A 21,300-nucleotide genomic window follows, 5' to 3' on the forward strand; every position below is an offset into this window, starting at 1 on the left:
GTCACAGCTTTTCTTCCAAGGAGCAAGCGTCTTTTAATTTCATGGCTTTAATTAGCTTTTATCTGCTTTTTCCCAGATTTGATTTATTTGTGCCTGTGCTGGGTCTTCATGCTGCACATGGACTACTCTCTAGTTGCAGCGAATGGGCTTCTCACTGTGGAGGCTTCTCTTGTTGCAGAGCACAGGCTCTAGGCATGTGGGCTCAGTAGCTGTGGTACACAGACTTAGTTGCTCTGCAGCATGTGGAATCTTCTTGGACCAAGGATCAAATCTGTGTCCCCTGCATTGGCAGGTGGATTCTTAACCACTAGACCACCAGGGAAGTCCATGTATACACATTTCTGGATAAGCCTGTCTGTCTATTTTTATGCAGAAAGTGAATGAAGTCGCTCAGTCGTGTCCGACTCTTTGCAACTCCATGGACTATAGCCTACCAGGCTCCTCCCTCCATGGGATTCTCCAGGCAAGAGTACTGGAGTGGGTTGCCATTGCCTTCTCCAGGGGATCTTCCCGACCCAGGGATCGAACCTGGGTCTCCCACATTCCAGGCAGATGCTTTAACCTCTGAGCCACCAGGAAGCCCATTTTCATGCAGAAGTTTCACTATAATACCATGAAAACTGGCACCAGCAGACGGGGTCTTCTAAGGAGTATACTGGCTTCCCTGGTGGCTCAGCAGTCAAGAATCTGCCCGCCAATGCACGAGACATCCTGGGTCGGGAAGATCCCCTGGAGAAAGAAATGGCTACCCACTCCAGTATTCTTGTCTGGAGAATACCATGTACAGAGGATCCTGGCAGGCTACAGTCCATGGGGTCGCAGAGTCAGACGTGACTTAGTGACTAAACAACAGCAAGGATTAAGTTTCCAGATGGGTCAAAATAGGGGTGTGGTAGTCTTCCTTTTTAATTTACTAAATTATAATCTGAAAGCCCTTAAGGACAAGCAGGCTATAGATCCCTGTTCTATAGAAAAGGCAAGCATTCTCTACAACAGGCCACAGGGATCTACCCCCTAATTCTGATTCCACCAAGTGCTCCCTAACCAGTGCCAGGAAGAAGGGCCACTAACATACTCTTTTGAGAATAAAGTCACTACCTTGTTTCCCAACTTAAAACTGGCAGTTAAAAAAAGTCCATGTTCAGTGACTTAGTGATTGGTCAGCTTATCTTGGCAGCTACAGCAAGAAATAATATTGTTGAAAAACACACCAGCTGCAGGTGTCCTGTGGACTCTCGGCCACAAAGTGGCTATTTCACTCACTTTGGAGATTCTCAGGCTGAACCGCCCCAGCCCTGTGAATGGAACAGAACTTTGGCAAGTCTGCAGGCTGGTCCTCTAGATGCTGGAATAAATCCAAAGCAGTATTTCATGAGAAATCTGCCACTGCCTTAGCCCGCCCGTCTCAGATCAGGGCTGCGACTGTCCCCTGGGTGGCAGGTGTCATGACAGGCATTTCATACATTATAGAAAGACGTTAACCTACTTCCAACTGTACCACTGTTGCATGTAAGCTGGGACTTAACTGGCCAAGTGGGCGTTTTGCCAGACAGCATAGCGTAAGCCGTCTACCTCCCAATATTTCCTGAAATATAGATGAGAGAGACATTTCTGGTGGCTTCCTAGTTATGGAAGCTATTCAGTCTCCAGAAACATCTGAAGTAGCCCAGAATGCAGATGGATCGGGGGCCTCTCCCATATCACACTGCCAACCCCATCTCCCCCCTCAATGACCACTCCTAAGATTGCCTTTTTAAGAAATTTTATGCATTATTTATTTAAGTTTTGGCTGCCCTGGGTCTTCATGGCTGTGCGTGGGCTTTCTCTCGTTGCGGCGAGTGGGGAGGTACTCCCTAGTTGTGGTGCACGGGCTTCTCATCACGTTGGCTTCTCTTGTTCCTGAGCCCAGGCTCTAGGCACATGGGCTTTGGCAGTTGCACCACGTGGGCTCTAGAGCACGGGGGCTCAGTAGTTGTGGTGCATGAGCTTAGTTGCTCCACAGCATGTGGAATCTTCCTGGACCAGGGATCGAACTCGTGTCCCCTGCATTGGCAGGCAGGTTCTTAACCACTGGGCCACCAGAAAAGTCCCCCCAAAACTGCTTTTAACCCAGAGCATCATTATGGAAAACAAGCCTATGAATCACTTGTGCACCCTTCGTAAGACTGCGGTGGAAAATGTTGTTCCCTACATCACACGCTGCTTTCTTTATGACGACTCCTGGGAACAATTCCTGTCTGGCTTCTGTGTGAACAACAGCTAGAATTTCTGGAGCAATTGGTTTGTGTTTATCTCAGGGACAATGTGAACAGTGTAGCTGCCAAGCTTTCCTTCTTCGGTCGGTGGCCGTGGTCCTGTGGGCTCTGCCTGTGACTCACCAGAAGCAGCAGACGTACAGAAATGCAGAGCTTTTTTGCATCTGATCAGCTCCCAAGTGTTATTTTCCTCCTGTCTTGTGTTGCCTCACTTTTAATTTATGCTATCTTGTTATGCTTTATGTTCCACTGTAAGCCACCTGAAAAGCGTTCTGTGAAATAAGGTTTGGTTAGCAATGAAAAGTAGATAAAAAAGATGTAGAAGAGCTCTAAACCTTGTGTTTCTGTCTATTGTCTTCAAAACTTTGATTACATTCTGCTTGAACATCCTTCCACTGTTAGACTCAAGGTTTGGACACACAACACTCAGAACTGTAGCAATAACATTCATAAAATAATTGAAACATGTAAAATATCATGTATGAAATGAGTTGCCAGTCCAGGTTCGATGCACAATACTGGATGCTTGGGGCTGGTGCACTGGGACGACCCAGAGGGATGGAATGGGGAGGGAGGAGGGAGGAGGGTTCAGGATGGGGAACACATGTATACCTGTGGCAGATTCATTTTGATATTTGGCAAAACTAATACAGTTATGTAAAGTTTAAAAATAAAATAAAATTAAAAAAAAAAATTGGAAAGCCCAAATACAGATGCTGAATGTACCATGACTGTCTCTTCTTATTCTCATGACCCAACTGAGGCAACGCCATTGAAATGACAGAGCTTCCTGGGAGCCTAATGCATTTAATACTAACCATAATGAATAAATAGCATTACTTAATCCTTGAGTGACACATGTTCGTTTCCTGTGCTATCCTGTGGTCTGCATGCAGCCCCGGGAAGCAGGAGGAACAGGCATTATTATTTACTGCTATTTTTATTCTACTTTTCTGCTAAGAAGCAAGAAAGAAATCCCCAGATGTGCTTTCTCTGCCCAGGGATCTTCCAACTGCAGGAAATGGGCTCAAAAGCAAGAAGAGAAATGACACTATGAACTCCCATCAAAATGTGCTGGGAGTGAGTTAAGGACCAACATCCAAAATGTCAGTCAGAAGGGATGATAGAGATCTTTAAGTATATGAAGTCTGAGGTCATGGGAGTCAGCTTCTTTGGAGCCATATTCCTCATTCCTTGAATGGGAGGTGATGACTTCAAAGAGCTGCACTCTCCCATAAGACTCTCTGCAAGGTCAGAAATGTTCTCTGTATGTGTCCAACATGGTAGCCATGAGAACAGGCGGCTCTCATGCACTTGAAATGTGACCTGTGTAGCTGAGCATCTGAATTCTGAATTGGAGGTATTTTAATTGATTTAAATTTAAATAGCCATAGTAGGTTAAACAGGTTGCAGGGTACATGATCAATATAGCAAAGTCAATGGTATTTCTATATATACTAGTAATGAAAAATCAGAAACTGGGTTTTCTAGAAGTCTTCTACAGTAAGTAGCAACAAAAATGGGACATACTTCGGAATAAGTCTGACTAAAGATATACAAGACCTGGATACTGAAAATTACAAAACCTTGCTTGGTGGAATTACTAGAGATCTTAATAAGTAAAGAAATATACCATGTTCATGGTGACAAGTTTCATTATTGTTAAGATGTCAGTTTTCCCCAAAGTGATCTACAGATTCAATGCAATAAACCCCCATCAAAACCCTAACAGGCTTTTTTTTGTAGAAACTGACAAAAAAGTCATATGGAAATGCAAATGTACTTAGCATCTAAAATATTCAGTTTGCCTCAACCCTGGAAATCTGGGCTTAAGGGACAAAGTTTGTTAGAAGTTTGTTTGTTTTTTTAATGTCTTTATTGAATTTATTAAAATACTGCTTTTATGTTTTTGGGTTTTTGGCCACAAGGCATGTGAGATCTCAGCTTCCTGACCAGGGATCGAACCCGCACCTCCTGCATTGGAAGGTGTAAGTCTTAACCGCTGGACCACCAGGGGAGTCCCCTTGGGAGAAGTTTGGAAAGGTCATAATTGTGAATTCTTGTTCTGGCACTTTTATGCTTGTAGCCCCAGTTTCTCCGTCTGTAAAATGGGAATACTGATGCCTACATAACAGAATTAGCAAAAAAATTTAACGAGATCATGGATGCAGAGTATCATCCAAGGAGCAGAGGCATATGAAAAACACCCTTTCCCTTCCCCACCAAGCCCTTCCTCACAGTACACATTTTCTTCCCTTCCTAAAGGGTTGCACAGGTGTGAGCAGGTGCCCGCCCCCCATCCTTACCTGGAGCCAAAGTTTGTCGTGCTGAGACCACTTTCCGCCAGCAATGCATTGAAAAGTGGCGTTCTGCCCCACGTTCACTTCAACATTTTGGAGCCGCAGAAAATGAGGTGCTTTTCCTAAGAGAGAAGCCAAAAAGCAGATGAAGACAGAGTTCGACAGCCTGACTGCTTTCCTGTCAGTGGATGGCAGCTCAGGATGGACACTGGGTGGGCACTTTTGTGCTTGGGAGATGGCCTGGCTCAGTGAAGAGCTACTGTGGATTGATCACTTACAATGGGCCAGGTACTGTTCTAAGACATTTACATGCATCACCTTACTCAAACTCACAGAAAATCCACAAGGTGGGCAGTAACTCCATTTTAGGAATAAGAAAATTAATGCTCTAAAGGGTTATGGGATCCGGCATGGTCAGACAGCCAGAAACTAGGGGAGGCAAGACAGGAGTCCAGGTCTCTGAGAGCCTCAAAATCCGTATTATTAGCTTCTGGGCAAAACTGTCGTGTTTGGAAGAGGAAGTTGGAGGAGTGGAGGGCTCACCCGAGAAGACACCTCCCTGTCACCTAGGTAAGCAAAAAGAAAAAAAGTGAAGTGAACACCTTTGCACCTGAGACCCCACAACACCTGGCCTTGGTGATGATGCTGATACTGAGGACAATGGTGGGGGGAGGGGAGCAAAGAGAAGAGGATGGAAGGAAGGAGGAGGAGAACACAGTGGCCTTCACTCACTCGCGGCTTAGTACGTGCGTGGTGTCACGTGCCGTGTCTACATACAGTAACTCATTTAACCCAATGCAGTTGGTAATGGTATTATCTCTGCTTTACAGTCAATGAACCAAGGCATAGAGAATTCAAGACCTGTTCAGAGTGTGCACTCTTTATGGTAACTCAGGATGGGACAGAGGTAGGGCATTTATTCCAAGGACTTGAGAAAGGACTTTCAAATGAATCTCATGATGTCCCTGGGCAATCGATTCTAGAAATAAACATGTGTTTTATGTTGGATAACTCAGGTTCATCTCTTTTCTTGTTTGTGGAGAGAGGTCCACACCTATGCAAGCTGTCCAAAGACGGGTGGATTGACAATCTAGGTCTAGAAGAATGAGTTTCTTCATCAAGGCACAAAAGTGCCAAGGATCCCTATCATATCAACTAAATCAATGATGAACCAATCAATGAACAGCTCTGGAATGTGATCAAATGGAGACTTCTTAAGAGGATCAAGGAGGTTCAATGAAGGCCCCTGGCTATCTTTCCAGAGGGATTCAAATACCCAGACAGACAAGCAATAATAATACAGCATTTACTGGAAGCTCCTACAATGCTAGGCATGGTGGTGTTTTACATGTTTTACTGAAGTTAACGTCATAACATTCCTAAAGTAGACTACTATTACTTCTCTTTCAGAGACACAGAAACCAAGGCTCGCCAAGTTTAATTTGTCCAATGCTACATGGCATTAATGACCGGAACAGAATTCAGTCCAGGTCTGTTTTAGCCCCAGATTTCACCATTTAACCAGCACATTCTCTTGGCCTCGTGGGCAACAAGAGATCAGTAACATCACCTGGAGTCTAGGGTTCAAAGAAAGAGCTCCCAGGCAAAACTGTGCTGATTCTCCAGGTTCTTCTCGTTGCTCTGGAATATTTTATCATGAGAGATCCCTCTCCGTGGCATTTGTCCCCGTGGTCTTCACACTTTGAACTATCTGCTCCATAAACTGTGTCACTACCCGCAATGCTCAACACACGCCAAAGACCTTGGCGTGATCAGGCAGACCTCCTGTGTGAAAACATACACCTGCTGCTCAGGCTTTTAAACGAAGTGACAACAGCTCAGAGTCCCCCTCATGCCACCCCCCAGGGCCCCACGACTAGATGGCGTCAAGAGTCCAAGGCCCAGGGAAGCCCTCCCACGAGTTTCTCAGAGCTGAGGATCCGTGCATCTAGTCAGCCTGACAAATGTCACGCTGCTTTGATTGTCTGAAATGGCTTCCTTTTCACTCTCCTGTATAATTTTGTAATGTTATTTTTAGAACTACCAGTTTAAGTCAATTCTTAAGTGGGAATAGTGTGAACCTTGTAAGCCCCATTTATGTCACTGGTTTGAAGGCGGGAGGAACATCTACTCCATGGCAGGGAGGAGCCGTGGAGTCTTAGCACCAGTGTTACGAGGCTTTGTGTTAGGTTTTTCAAAGGGAGGTCTCCCCCTACCCTTGGGGACCCAGGGCAAATGGTTAAACCTCTGGGACTTGTGCGATCTTCTTTGGATCGATGTCTCCTGCTCGCTTTTGCCGCCTCCCTTCTTCAAAGCGGCAGACCTCATGCCTGGGTTCTTTCATCTGCAATCCATCTTCCTCCCTCCCTTCCAGGTTCAGTGAGAGAGAATTTAGAGACTTCATGGCCCCTGGTGTTAATAATTCTGGTAAAGCACCAAGGGTTTACATATAGCAGAGATAATGAACCCACGCACCTGCAGGAGTCTCACAGTTACATAAAGAGAGAAAGTGGTTCAGTGTAAAACAAACGAAAACAAAACTGCCACCTCCTTGCCCCCGTCTTCACTTCCCCACTTTCATAGAGACTTGGGGGGAAAATAAAGAGTTCACTGTATCAGAAAAGCAGCAGCGCAAGCATGCTAATAACTGGAATCCGACACCAGCCTCAGCACTGAGGACACGATAAGGAGTGATGAGGACCCTGTGACCTGTGGGAAGGGGGCAGCTAGCAGTTCCCTAAATCCAGCACATGATGGCCATACATCTATGCTTGAGATAGCCAATCATCTGACTTCTAATGGCAAATAAGAAATTCAGGCTTTAGATGAAAGCACTCATTCTAAAATCTTTTTTGAAAAAAAATAGTTGCTAGTATCATTTATGTAATTAATTTATTTTGGCCACACCCCGAGGCATGTGGGATCTCAGTGTCCCAACCAAGGATTTCATCTAAGCCTTCTTCATTGGAAGCATGGAGTCCCAACCACTGGACCACCAGAAAAGTCCCTAAAATTGTGACTGAATTTATTAAAACATCATGCAGGCTCAACAAAACATGACTATAGGCACACTCTTCTAGTTGGTGGTCTCTGAGACACAGCTTCACAGGGAACAATTTCCACTGGCCAGTCTTACCCGGGCTGAACCCCTAGGTCCAGAGATGCCCCCACCCCTGCAGGTGTCTCACTGAAGCATCACTTGCACGCCAGCCCTGGATCGTGGTTCTCAACACGGGAACCTTCCCAGACCACATGCCTCCTGCTTAGCACCCTCTCCACACGCCATCACTCTTTGAGTCCTGGCTTCAACTCCAGCTCATGACAAATCTCTCTCTCTCTGTCTCTGTCTCTCTCTCTCTCTCTCTCTCTCTCTGGCAGATGTTTCTTATGCTGGAGACCAGCGTGGTCCAGTTCTCGAAATTCCTGGCCTCCACATCCTCCTCCCAGCCCAGCCCCCAGCTCCAGTCATCCCCTGAGCCCTGTCCTCTGCCAGCGGTGACTTTCCTCCAGCATCTACAGCTCCAAGAAAGATATGAGGCCACCCGCTTTAACTCAACCTTCCAACACACACAGGCAACCTCGGGGCCCAGACCAGCCATCAGCGTGGGGTTTTTAAGCATCCCACACTCACTCCCCACTGAGACCCAGCTCCCCCAAAACGGGGCCCTGTGGAATGGGATTAACAGAAAATTGGCTGTGCATTTGGGGCAAAATGCCTTGATGTTGGTGACATTTAAGCTCCTACAGATGTCAGTGCAGCATCTGAAGACATATTATTGTGCCCTTTATCTCGCTCTTTAAACCTGACAGTGCTCAGTAGGAAGCCACACAATTGAGAAGAAAGTGCACTACATACATTAAAAACGTGTTGCAGACTGTGGGCTCAGTGACATGGCCCCGCAAGGTTATGATGGGGGAGAAAAAGTTGAAAAAACTCTAAAAGTCAACCTAGGAGCTAGAAACTTAGAAACCAAGTGGAAAATTGTGCTGACATTTATCGTCCACGGTTATAACCGCAGTGGCCCTGCTAATGGTGACACAGAGAACCGGCAGCAGAGGGTAACTATGGCCAAAATACTTGCAGAATAACTCAAAAACGTTAAATGGGCTACAAAATATAGAGGAGAGGTCTCAGTTTGTAAGAGAAAATGATTTCCGTTCAGTATCACACCTGACTTCCAGTCACTGTTTTGGAAGCTGGGAGGCAAGTGTTTAGAGTCAGTACTTCAGCTCAAATCGATGGAGAGTACAATTGCAAATCATTCATTAAGCCTCCTGGAATTTTTGGAATATTCAGTGGAATTGCTTATTGATAAAACTCTGACCGTACGTTAATTTTTTTTAAATGTTTTAGAGAACTGGAGTGGAGAATTATGAAGCCTGAGGATCTAAAGAGGATGTATTTTTTTTTTAATATAGCTAAATTTTTAACAACGGTGAGTGAAGTCACGAATGCATTAAGGCTGAGATTGTGGGAAAAGCACTGTCAGTTCAAAGGTCAGTTCAGAAGCTCCGAGGAGGTTGCACAACTCTTGGGCTCGTGAGCAGACTCCAGGACCCATGCGCAGTAGGTGCCTTGAAAGGCAGCACTTCCTCCCCAGAATCAAACACCCAGCCGATTATATAAATCTACGAGTGCACCGTTTTTGATGCCTCTGGATCCTGCTCTTATTGCATAGGATGAGTGGATTCTACCTCCTAAATTCATCTCTCATCTGTCCACCACCTCTCTCCCTCTCTAAATTTCTTTATGGCACTGCTTACCATCTGTTATGAGCTGAATCGTGCCCCCCCCCCAAATTCCCATCTTTTTAGCCGTAATGCTCAATAGCTCAGACTGTGACTGTATTTGGTAACAGAGACTTAAAAGGGTGACTATCTTCAAATGAGGCTCTTAGGGTGAGCTCTAGCCCAGTCTGACTGCTGTCCTTACAAAAGAAAATTTGGACACACAAAGACACACCAGGGGCACATGTACACAGAGGAAAGACCATGGGAGGACACACGCCACCTTACCTTGGACTTGGGGGCCTCCAGAACCATAAGAAAATGAAATGCTTATGAAGCCACCCAGTTTCTATGTTTTGTGATGGCAGCCTTGGTGGACTAACATACCATCTGTTATAGATCAGATAATTACCTGATTATTTGGTTTTCTTTTTAGTCTCCTTCACATCAGTGGAAGTTGCCCATGAAGGCAAAGAATGAATCTGTCCTGCTCATTCCCACGAACCCAGACTAGCACCTGGCATGGAGAACATGCTCACTAAACATGCTGGATGGTGAATGGATGTCTTGCCACCACCCTGGTCCAGGACACACCATCTCTTGCATGACTCCAGAACTGTCCTCCTGACTGGCCTCCTGATTTCTTTATTCTTTTCTTTTCCTCCTTCAACCCATCCTTCACAGAATGGCCGAAGTGATCTCTTAACAATTAAATGAGATTCTATCCATCCCCAACATAAACCCCTCTGGTAGTACTTCCCTGCACTTAGGTTCAAATGTAACCACTCAACAAACATGCTCAGGGCCCTGTTTCTGTTTCACCAAGAAACACCTTCCTCCATGCTCCCCCTCCACGATCCCCATGCCCAGGATACTCTGGCACTATCAAAGTGACTCTCCTGCAGGGTCTCACCACTTCCTGTTTCCTCTGCCCAGATGCCCCCTCCCTGAACCTTCATACAGTGAGCTCCTTCTATGACTTGGATCTCAGCTCAGACCACATCTTCAAAGACATCTCCCCAAACACTCTACCTAAGGAGCCCCTCCACATCCCAGTCCCTCACATTTGTTAGATTCCTAATACTTATCACAATCTAAAATTACATTAGTGATTTATTTAATATTAGTTACCTATTTAGTATTTTTTCTCCCTCTGGTGTGTGAACTCAAGTGGGCCTTAGGAAGCATCCCTGTGAACAAAGCTAGTGAAGGTGATAGAATTTCAGTTGAGCTGTTTCACATCCTAAAAGATGATGCTGTGAAAGTGCTGCACTCAGTATGCCAGCAAATTTGGAAAACTCTTCAGTGGCCACAGGACTGGAAAATGTCAGTTTTCATTCCAATCCCGAAGGCAATGCCAAAGAATGCTCAAACTACCACACAATTGCACTCATCTCACACACTAGCAAAATAATGCTCAAAATTCTCCAAGCCAGGCTTCAACAGTATGTGAATCAAGAACTTCCAGATGTTCAAGCTGGATTTAGGAAAGGCAGAGGAACCAGAGATCAAATTGCCAACATCTGCTGGATCTTAGAAAAAGCAAGAGAATTTCAGAAAAACATCTGTTTCTTCTTCATCGACTAAGCTAATGCCTTTGACTGTGTGGATCACAACAAACTGTGGAAAATTCTTAAAGAGACGGGAAGGTCAGACCACCTGACCTGCCTCCTGAGAAATCTGTATGCAGGTCAAGAAGCAACAGTTAGAACCAGACATGTAACAACAAACTGGTTCCAAATTGGAAAAGGAGTACGTCAAGGCTATATGTTGTCACCCTGTTTATCTAACTTATATGCAGAATACACAATGTGAAATGCAGGGCTGGATGAAGCACAGGCTGGAATCAATATTGCCAGGAGAAATATCAATAACCTCAGATATGCAGATGACACCACCCTTACGGCAGAAAGTGAAGAAGAACTACAGAGCCTCTTGATGAAAGTGAAGAAAGTGAAAAAGTTGGCTTAAAACTCAACATTCAGAAAACTAAGATCATGGCATCTGGTCCCATCACTTCATGGCAAATAGATGGGGAAACAATGGAAACAGTGACGGACTTTATTTTCTTGGGCTCCAAAATCACTGCAGATGGTGACTGCAGCCATGAAATTAAAAGACGCTTACTCCTTGGAAGAAAAGTTATGACCAACCTAGATAGCATATTAAAAAGCAGAGACATTACTTTGCCAACAAAGGTCCATCTAGTTAAAGCTATGGTTTTTCCAGTAGTCATGTTTGGATGTGAGAGTTAAACCATAAATAAGGCCGAGCGCCAAAGAATTGATGCTTTTGAACTGTGGTGTTGGAGAAGACTCTTGAGAGTCTCTTGGCCTGCAAGGAGATCCAACCAGTCCATCCTAAAGGAAATCAGTCCTTAATATTCATTGGAAGGACTGATGCTGAAGCTGAAACTCCAATACTTTGGCCACCTGATGAGAAGAACTGACTCATTAGAAAAGACCCTGATGCTGGGAAAGACTGAAGGCAGGAGGAAAAGGGGACAATGGAGGATGAGATGGTTGTATAGCATCACCAACTTGATGGACATGAGTCTGAGCAAACTCCAGGAGCTGGCAATGGACAAGGAAGCCTGGCATGCTGTAGTCCATGGGGTGGTAAAGAGTAAGACACAACTGAGCAACTGAACTGTCTGAACTCCCTCTGACCATCTGCTAAGTATACACCATGGGGACAAAGACCTATCTATCTTGGTCCCTTGAGTATCCCCTGTGTCCAGCAGGAGTTCCTGACACATAACTAATGCTCAATAATTGACTATTGAAAGAAAGAATGAATAAAAACCCAAACCGGATATGAACGGAGCATGCAGAATGGGCTTTGGCTAGGCCCTGGTCAACTCAACATGACTCATGATAGATCTCAGAGGACTATGTGCACCACCAATATTTGTATGTAGAGTTAAATGGCATTTTCCAATTCCAGCCCCTATCACAGAGTCCTCATATTTTGATTTCTGGGAAGTTTAAGCTTAAGCCTCCTAAGCATCTAGGCTGAACTCAAATGGAGCACATTATGCAAGAACACAGCCAGGGGTGCGTCTTCCTGAGTTGTGTTGCATGGCCCATTTGCTGGGTAACTGGCTCTCGGCAATTCCATAACCAAGTCATCTACTCTCTCCTCAGCAGGGGGAGTATGAAGCTGTCAGAAAAATCCTAAACTCAGAGGCAGCCCCGATGGGAGGAGGATTCCAAGAGGAGCCATGAGACTCTGAGGGTAGACCCTCCAGAGAGCTCTCGCCCATGGAGATTTCTCCGAGAGAAGGAAACATGTGGCTGCAACAGCAAACCACGGACAGTGTGAAGAGTTCAGGCAGAGCCAAGACTGAGACGAGACAGGGTCAGGTTGGCTGTCATGGGGAAGGCAAAGGTTCCATAGAGGACAGAGTTCTGGGATGCCAGGAGAGAGAACCAAGCCGGATCCTTCGGGGGAGAGCCCAAGGTCACCTACTAGAAAGACCTAGTGCAAGCGTCCCGCACAGGCCAAGCAGTAGGCAGCAGCTGGATGCAGCTCCAAGGATGGGATGCATGCAGGGCTTGGGGAAAGCACAAGGCCTGTCTCAGAGAGACTCACTCAAAACTAGGGGCTGTGCAGGTCACTCCTGCACAGTATGTGAGAGTAAGTGGACCACACGTAGAGCAGATGTCTCCTGAAGTGGTCTGAGGTCAACAATTATTCTCCAATGGGCAGCAGATGCGGATATCCAAGATCAAGGGAGGCGGAGATTTCATCCTTGTAAGAGGGACTCCTAAGTATATCCACAACACAAAGGTAGATACCTTAGGCCAAAGTAATGGAGAAACATCTGCTAGGATGTCAGCATCCCTGAGATTCTGGCTGACTTCTAGGAAGGAGGTGTCTCTTGCACAGACCCCAAACACAGTTACCCAAAATGTTGTCTTGCCAAAGCCCCTGGAACTCAGCTCAAATTCCTCTAGAGATGGTGCTCTAGGACAACAGGTCAAACAATGTCCCTGGAGTGCCAGGAAGGAAGTGATGCCTGAGCCTGTGACAAATTCACTTCAGTAGAAGCGGAAAGAATCAGTCCAATGAAAGCAACATGGGGACTTCCCAGTGTGGGGGGATGGAAGCGTGGGGGGGCTCCAAGTGGCTAAGACTCCACACTCTCAATGCAGGGGGCCCGGACTGAAGCCCTGGTCAGAGACCTAGATCCCACATACCACAATGAAGAGTTCGCATGCCACACTAAGACTCAGCACAGCCAAATAAATATTTAAAATAAAAAGCAACATGGATGGGGCAGAAATGAGAACAGCCTCAAAACGGGAGGAACAAAAGGCATCAAAAGACAGGACATCTGACATCTCTTGAGGGAAGAGCAAACTGCACCAGAGCCCATGGAATGACTTGTGGCTTTAAGCAAGAAGCAGAGAAAGGACCCTCCTAGGAGTCAGTTACCTGATACCTGCCAAGGAACTAATGGGAATCTCCAATCTGCAGATACTAGCTAATGGGGCTGGCAACCTAGCCAGCCCTCGTATAGGGCTGCCTTAATCCATATGCATACCCCTTTGATTATAATATCTCCATCAAATGTCACAAGATATGATGCCCTTTCAACTACCTGTACCCAGGACTGGTCCCCTCTGAGATGTATATAGTGAACCTGGGACCCACAGTTTCTTGCTCAAATACATTCAAATATCTTAGCCTAAATACAGTAGAGAGAGAGAACTTTCAGTGGAAATGGTCTGGGCATGGAGTAGAATGCCTTTGAGAACTCTCAACCCTGTACCATAAGTACTAACCACTGTGAGAAATCTCTCCCTACGCCTACACAGAGTTGATGAGGGTATTTAAAATTACTTTTAAAGAATTAATAGCTTAGTGGTACTTTTCCCTGTGAGTGAACAGTGTGCTAATTTGCTCAGTGTTTTTGGTGTCGGTTCTTTTTTTAAGACAATTGCACAAGATTCTATCCAGAACCCTCTAATTCTTCCACTTCAGTGGTCTGAATCCCACTAATAAACAATCAGGACTTTAGACTCCTTTAATAATGAAGAGAGATTCAAACAAAGATGTTTTGCCACTCTCTGCAAATTCCTGGAGGTGCTTGCCTGTTGAACAGGCCAGCGAAATTATGGATTTATTCAGGACTGATTGCATTGAGTATGTAAGCATTTTTTGAAGGATTAAAAAAGAGAGAGAGTGAGAGATGTTTGTGAGCTGAATGAATAGCGGGGATTGCAGCCTCCAAGCCACATGAAACAAGGCTGTGCTTAGAGCAGAGAAGAGACTTACTGCATGGATGGGCAAGGACCCGAACCTCGTCCACAGCGATGTAGCCAGGATGGCCCTTCAGAGAGACGGATTCAAATATCACCTGCAACACACAAGGCAGGAGTCAGTTTTGCAGAAGGGGCTGTAGGCATTCATCACAGCTGTCCAACCTCCAAACAACTTATGTTTCAGCTTCCCACTAGAACTATCCAAAGAGGTCTTGTATTAGGCTAGGATATTACCTTGGCAATTGACATGGCTTTTCAAAACAAGATAAAAAGGTCACCTTCTGGTGACCAGCAAAAGAAGAACCAGCCACATGGAACATTTCTAATGGCTTTCAGAAATAACCCTCAGATAAAAAGAAAACAACCCAAACTTGGCCTTGAAACTTCAATATGCACCTTTTTCATTATTGTTTCAAGTGAAGCACAAAGAAGAATTACATCCTACTATCTCCACTTTCTTATGCAGGGTGAGGGAGAAGCCATTATAAGCCAAGAATGGTTTACCTTGATTTGATTCCACATCCTCAAGGAATATAGTCCATCTGAATGACCTTATAACATCCCTTAAAAATAAGCCCCACACACCACTGTTGCTATCCAGGAATCCACCGGCAACAAGTTCTTTGATCCTCCATTCTGACTCCCACCCGAACTGCTTACTTCAGTAACCAGCTTGTCACCCAATATCCACCTTCACAAAGGAGATGTGACCATCTGTGTGGACAGCATGACCAATGCCCTTGATGTCCCTAAGTCCAATGGCCTCATCTTCCAATCAGCTTCAGCCCACGCGCTCACATGCATCCTCCGCGTGCCCACACTCACCTCCACGTGCACACACTCGCCTCCACGTGCCCACACTCGCCCCCACATGCCCACACTCGCCCCCATGTGCCCACACTCATCTCTGTGTGCCCACACTCACTTCCACGTGCCCACACTCACTCCGACATGCCCACACTCGCCCCCACATGCCCACACTCATCTCTGCGTGCCCACACTCACCTCCACGTGCCCACACTCGCCCTGACATGCCCACACTCATCTCTGCGTGCCCACACTCACCTCCACGTGCCCACACTCACCTCCACATCCCCAAGCTCACCCTCCACATGCCCACACTCGCCCTCCACGTGCCCACACTCACCTCCACGTGCACACACTCTCCTCCACATGCCCACAGTCGTCCCCACAGGCCCACACTCACCCCCACATGCCCACACTCATCTCTGCGTGCCCACACTCACCTCCACGTGCCCAAGCTCACCCTCCATGTGCCCACACTTGCCCTCCACATGCCCACACTCGCCCCCACGTGCCCACACTCACCTCTGCGTGCCCACACTCACCTCCATGTGCCCAAGCTCACCCTCCACGTGCCCACACTCGCCCTCCATGTGCCCAAGCTCGTCCTCCATGTGCTCACACTCGTCCTTCACCACACACACTGGAGTTTTCAGCTTCCTGCATTTTGGCACACCCACACTTCTCTCCCAACTCACTCCCCTTAAATCTGCTTCTTTGGCACATATGGTACCCTGGGTCTCAGCTTTTCTAGAGACTGTATGCTGCCTGGACATCTTTGTTTTAATCTCAACAAACACACAGTCCCCTCACCCTGTCAAACAATCACCCACATCCATCGTACCTAAAGCCCCAATTCCTCATTTTGCTGTTGGCAAGTCTATTGCAAAACTGCTTTCTCCACCTCTGTATCCCCACACAAATGTCTCCCTTTCAACGTCACCTGCCCTACAGATAACCACATCACATCTTTATGAAACAAGAGGACCACAGAAGGGCCGACTTCTAACTTCCTACCCATCAGCCTAACCTTCATGGGTCAGATGACTACACGCCAACCACTGTCCTCTCTGCAAGGTGCAGCCCAGCGCCCTGACCTCTACCTCGGCTGTGTTTCCCAGCTTCTTGTTCTCCCTCTTCATCCCTTATCTCCAAACCCTCCCTTTTATTCCTGACTCTGACAAACACAGATGCTTGGATTTCTCTTCCTCTTTAAAAGCTACCCTTTGGCAGCAGTAGTATTTACAGTCCAGTTGTGTTTCAATCACATTTACATTTTTTCAACAGCCTTAATTATACTCCCTCTATACCTCCCAGCTTCTTAGTGCAAAACTTCAACCCTATCACCTGGACTTTGTCCTCGACACTACCCCCAACATCGATCTCAGGGAAGACACCAGCAGTCTCTTAGTGGTGCTCTTACCACTTAAATCCAATAGATATATTTCAATCTTTATCTTACTTTAAGAAGGAAAGTAGTACGGGGCTTGGGTTCTGGGTTAGGATGCCTGAGTTTTAGTCCTGGTTGTATCACCTTGTGTGTGTGCACCGTGTGTGTGTGCACTGTGTGTGTGTGCACCTTGTATGTGTGCACCCTGTGTATGTGTGCACCTTGTGTGTGTGTGCACCGTGTGTGTGTGCAACTTGTGTGTGTGTGCACCGTGTGTGTGTGCAACTTGTGCGTGTACCACCTTGTGTGTGTGCACCTTGTGCATGTACCACCTTGTGTGTGTGTACCTTGTGCGTGTACCACCTTGTGTGTGTGTACCTTGTGTGTACCACCTTGTGTGTGTGTGCACCTTGTGCGTGTACCACCTTGTGTGTGTACCACCTTGTGTGTGTGCATGTACCACCTTGTGTGTGTGCATGTACCACCTTGTGTGTGTGCACCTTGTGTGTGTACCACCTTGTGTGTGTGTACCTTGTGCGTGTACCACCTTGTGTGTGTGTACCTTGTGTGTACCACCTTGTGTGTGTACCACCTTGTGTGTGTGCACCTTGTGCGTGTACCACCTTGTGCGTGTACCACCTTGTGTGTGTGCACCTTGTGCGTGTACCACCTTGTGTGTGTGTACCTTGTGTGTACCACCTTGTGTGTGTCCACCTTGTGTGTGTGCACCTTGTGCGTGTACCACCTTGTGTGTGTGCACCTTGTGTGTGTGCACCTTGTGCGTGTACCACCTTGTGTGTGTGTACCTTGTGTGTACCACCTTGTGTGTGTGCACCTTGTGCATGTACCACTTTGTGTGTGTACATCTTGTGTGTGTGCACCTTGTGCATGTACACCTTGTGCGTGTGCACCTTGTGTGTGTACCACCTTGTGTGTGTACACCTTGAGCAAGTTACCTTACTGCTCTGCACCTCAGTTTCCTCATCTATAAGTATAGCGTCTACCTTATTAGATAATTATTCATGTTAAGGGAGTTAATATACTAATTTCTGTAGGAAAAAATAAAAAGAAAATATAACAAACACAGAAAATGCATTTAAAAGAAATAGCATGAAAATATTCAAATTGTGTAGTAAAAGTGATAAAAGTAAAAAAAATTCTATTGTGTTAATAAATATAAATAGGTTAAAACAAAGAAAAGCTCTCAGACTGTCTAAATGAACAAAGTCTAATCACATGTCATACAATAAATATAGAATGACTAATATAGAATGACTCAATAACCTTAAAAATAACAAAGACATAGGAAAATAGGAAAATACAAACAAACAGAAAATTATTGTTGTAAAAATAATGTTAAAGCATCAAAGTATAGTTTAAATGAAAAAGAAATATAAAAACCACAAAAGATCATATAATAGGCTAACATCTAACTTCAATAAATTCTTCAAAGAGGAAACTATACAGGCATGGTTCTATATATTTTCTAACCAAGTTCCCTAAAGCCATAAACTAATGACAAAAGCTTAAAAATCAATTTCTTAAAGTTGAACTATTGTATATTTCTTAAAAACATAATAACTATACTGTCAAAGTATGTTTTGTTAACACAAGTCTGAATGAAATAAAATTAAAAGTCAAATGGCAAGTTGAGAACAATATCTGTAATATATATGCCAGCTAAAAGGTAAATATTCTATTCTTTGTAAAGAATCCTTGAGAATCATCAAAACAAATAAACTCTCTAAAAGAAAAATCAGCGAGTTCAGCAGGTTATTCACAAAAGATGAAGCAGGATTGGTAATGTTTTATGAATGTAATGTTTTTAATGACACTAGGGAGATTATGGCAGATGAATGTTTTCATCTTAACCCTTTCCTAGATTTTCCAAATTCTCTACAATAAAAATGAGCTTATTTTTATTTACAATAAAAATTAAGTGCTTTAAAGTGTATTACATTTTCATATCTCTCTGCATATTATACTACCCCTGTGTCGTGTACCATTACTAACTCCACTACAACAGCAGAGTGTAAATGCCTGCTCATGAATTATTTCATCCTGTAAGCTCTAAACCTATTGGGAGCAGGAACAGTATCTCATTCATTCATATTTACAGAGACTCTCCACTGTACCAAGGGCTGAGGCACTCGCGGGGAGGGGCTAAAACGTGAACAAGAAGCTTAGGGTTATAGCTCTGATAAACTTCACATTTCATACATGGAAATGGAAATTATACAGATAAATAAGGAAATTAAATTCATTTTGTGGTTAAGTATAACTAAGTGGGAGAGGGTCTACTTTACTTAGAGTAATCAGGAAAGAACTCTAAAAAGGTGATAATTAAGAGGAGACCAGAAGGATGAAACTGGCAAGTTAAGAAAGAGGTGGTGGATATGCAAAGGCTCTGAGGCAGGAAAGAACTTGAGGATGATCTGGGAATATAAGAATGGGCCCCTGGTGTGGCTGGGATATAGCAAGTAAGCTAGAGAAGCACAGGGCAAGGCTGGATGCTAGTTGCAGGTCAGATGACATGGAGTGCTACAAGACTTATGGGAGTTTGAAGTTTCTGCTATTACTGACGCATTTGAAGCTGGAAAGTCACATAATTTACATTCAAAAAAGTTCATTCTGGCTATTCTGCGGACATTGACTGGGGCAGGAGGTGGAGCTTGAGCAAGAATGAAACTGAACAGTTGGCTACAGTAGTGGTCCAATCAAAAGATGAGTATGGCTTGGACAATGGTGTTAGCCATGAGGAATAAAGATGCTGATGATATGAAAGATATTTTCAAGGTAGAGATGAAAATAATTACTGCTAGATTAAGAGGGGAGGAGTGAAGAAAAGAGAAAATACAAAGAGGATTCTTCAATTTAAGTCTTGAGCTTCTAGGCTGATTCTGGTGTCATTTATTAACATGAAGAAAATGAATGTGTGTGTCTCTGGGCACATAGGCCGAGCTATACCACAATTTTTTTTCAAGATGCCAACTAAACATCTTAATGGACATCCTGAGGAAGTTGATATTGTATTTCGAAGCTCTTGGGTGATCTAGGACCAGAGTTACAAATGTGGTAGTATTGGCATCTAAATGTCATTTAAAGCTATACAACTAGATGAGGTCATCTTGGAAGACAGAGTAGACAGTTCAAAGAAGAGGACCAGGGCCCAAGGCCAAGTGTGGAAAGCCCAAGAGAGGATTTCTTAGGATGGTAGATATTGGAACATGGTTTTAGGTAGAGGGGAATGAGTCGGGGAAGTATCATGAAATACAAGGGAAGGAGGAGTTGATGGAACAGATTCTAGAGGGGACAAAAGTCAAACGCGGTCAGGTTACTGGTGGAGTTACCGGTACTGAACAGAGGGGGACCTCACCAACTAAGATTGAATAATAACAAAAATAGAGAAATAAAACCATAGTAACAAAGGTCAACCACGTTAACCTTTTATTAGTGGTGGTCTCAATCTAGCCTCTCAACAACCCTAAGCGGTGGGGCCAGCTAAATTACCAAAGCTCAGAAAAGAAGCCGGAGGCAGGTAGGAAGGCTGAGACCCTGGTCTCCTGGTTCACAGCCAAGTCCATTACTGAACTTATTGGAAAGCAGTCCAACTCTCACTTTTAACCAAAACACTTGGTTAAGCAGAGTTCTGACTTTTTTTCCAGTTACTCAAAGTTCAACTCTATTAATACTCTTCTAACACTGCTTCTCATGTCATCACTCAGTATGCAACCTATATCATAATTATTAACAAATATTCCATGAGCGAACCCAAGGCTGGTCATGAGAGAATGGATGTGTGATAGTGACACATAGAGCTGTTCACTGCTCACTGTCCTTCCTGTAGCAGAAATAAGAACTCTATAATGAGATAGAGAATCTTTTATTCATCAGAATTCCTCTTGGGAACGTTTTTCTATAACACGCCATGGTAGGTGAGACTTGGGTTTCTCAAATAGGAGAGAGTAATATACTGTAAGAAATAAGGGGAAGAAGGTGCTGCTTTTTTTAATGAAGTAAATGAATAATTGTAAAATGCTGACAATACATATCGTAAATGCTGATGAATGGTACTGTTATTACTGCCCTTACTCTGGACAGAGGGATGAGAGATGAGAAGGAAAATTCAAGGGAAAGGTGGAGAAGAAAGAAATGGACTTCCCAATGTGACAGCCCCTTGTGCCCTCATCCCAAGTTTCCACTAAGGTTCCTACACTCACCAGACTCTGATGTGAGCTATGAAAGGTGGCCACTGGTGGTGGCTGGGCTTTGGGTCCATGTGGGGAGGTACATGGAAATTAAGAGGCACGGGTGGCTGGTTGCAGGTGCTATGCAAGCTGGGAAGGGGAAGGGCACAGAGAGCAGAAGCAAGGGGAAGGGGACCATGACAACCCACAGAATCCTTGATGAAGGCTCCAGGATCACAAGATATTAAAAGTAGGGTCTGTGGTATGTTTACAACACAAGGCAGGTCCTGGATGCAGCTGAGAATGAAATTACCTCCCAGAACAGATGGGGAATATTTTCCCCATCACTGCCAGAGTACTCAGAGC

At 44.9% G+C, this 21,300-nt stretch overlaps 1 protein-coding gene across 2 annotated transcripts in view; it reads right to left on the bottom strand.

Annotated features, from left to right (window-relative positions):
- PTPRT (protein tyrosine phosphatase receptor type T) overlaps positions 1-21,300 on the bottom strand; it is a 1,142,536-nt gene that overhangs the window by 699,466 nt on the left and 421,770 nt on the right. For both annotated transcript variants that reach the window (XM_055545060.1, XM_055545059.1), the window contains exons 4-5: positions 14,567-14,648; positions 4,562-4,677 (exon numbers count right to left, since the gene is read on the bottom strand). In XM_055545060.1, coding sequence (XP_055401035.1) covers positions 4,562-4,677; positions 14,567-14,648 — 198 coding nt within the window. The remainder of the gene's footprint in view (positions 1-4,561; positions 4,678-14,566; positions 14,649-21,300) is intronic.

This window comes from Bubalus kerabau, chromosome 13 (assembly GCF_029407905.1).
Source record: "Bubalus kerabau isolate K-KA32 ecotype Philippines breed swamp buffalo chromosome 13, PCC_UOA_SB_1v2, whole genome shotgun sequence".
Lineage (NCBI taxonomy): Eukaryota > Metazoa > Chordata > Mammalia > Artiodactyla > Bovidae > Bubalus > Bubalus kerabau.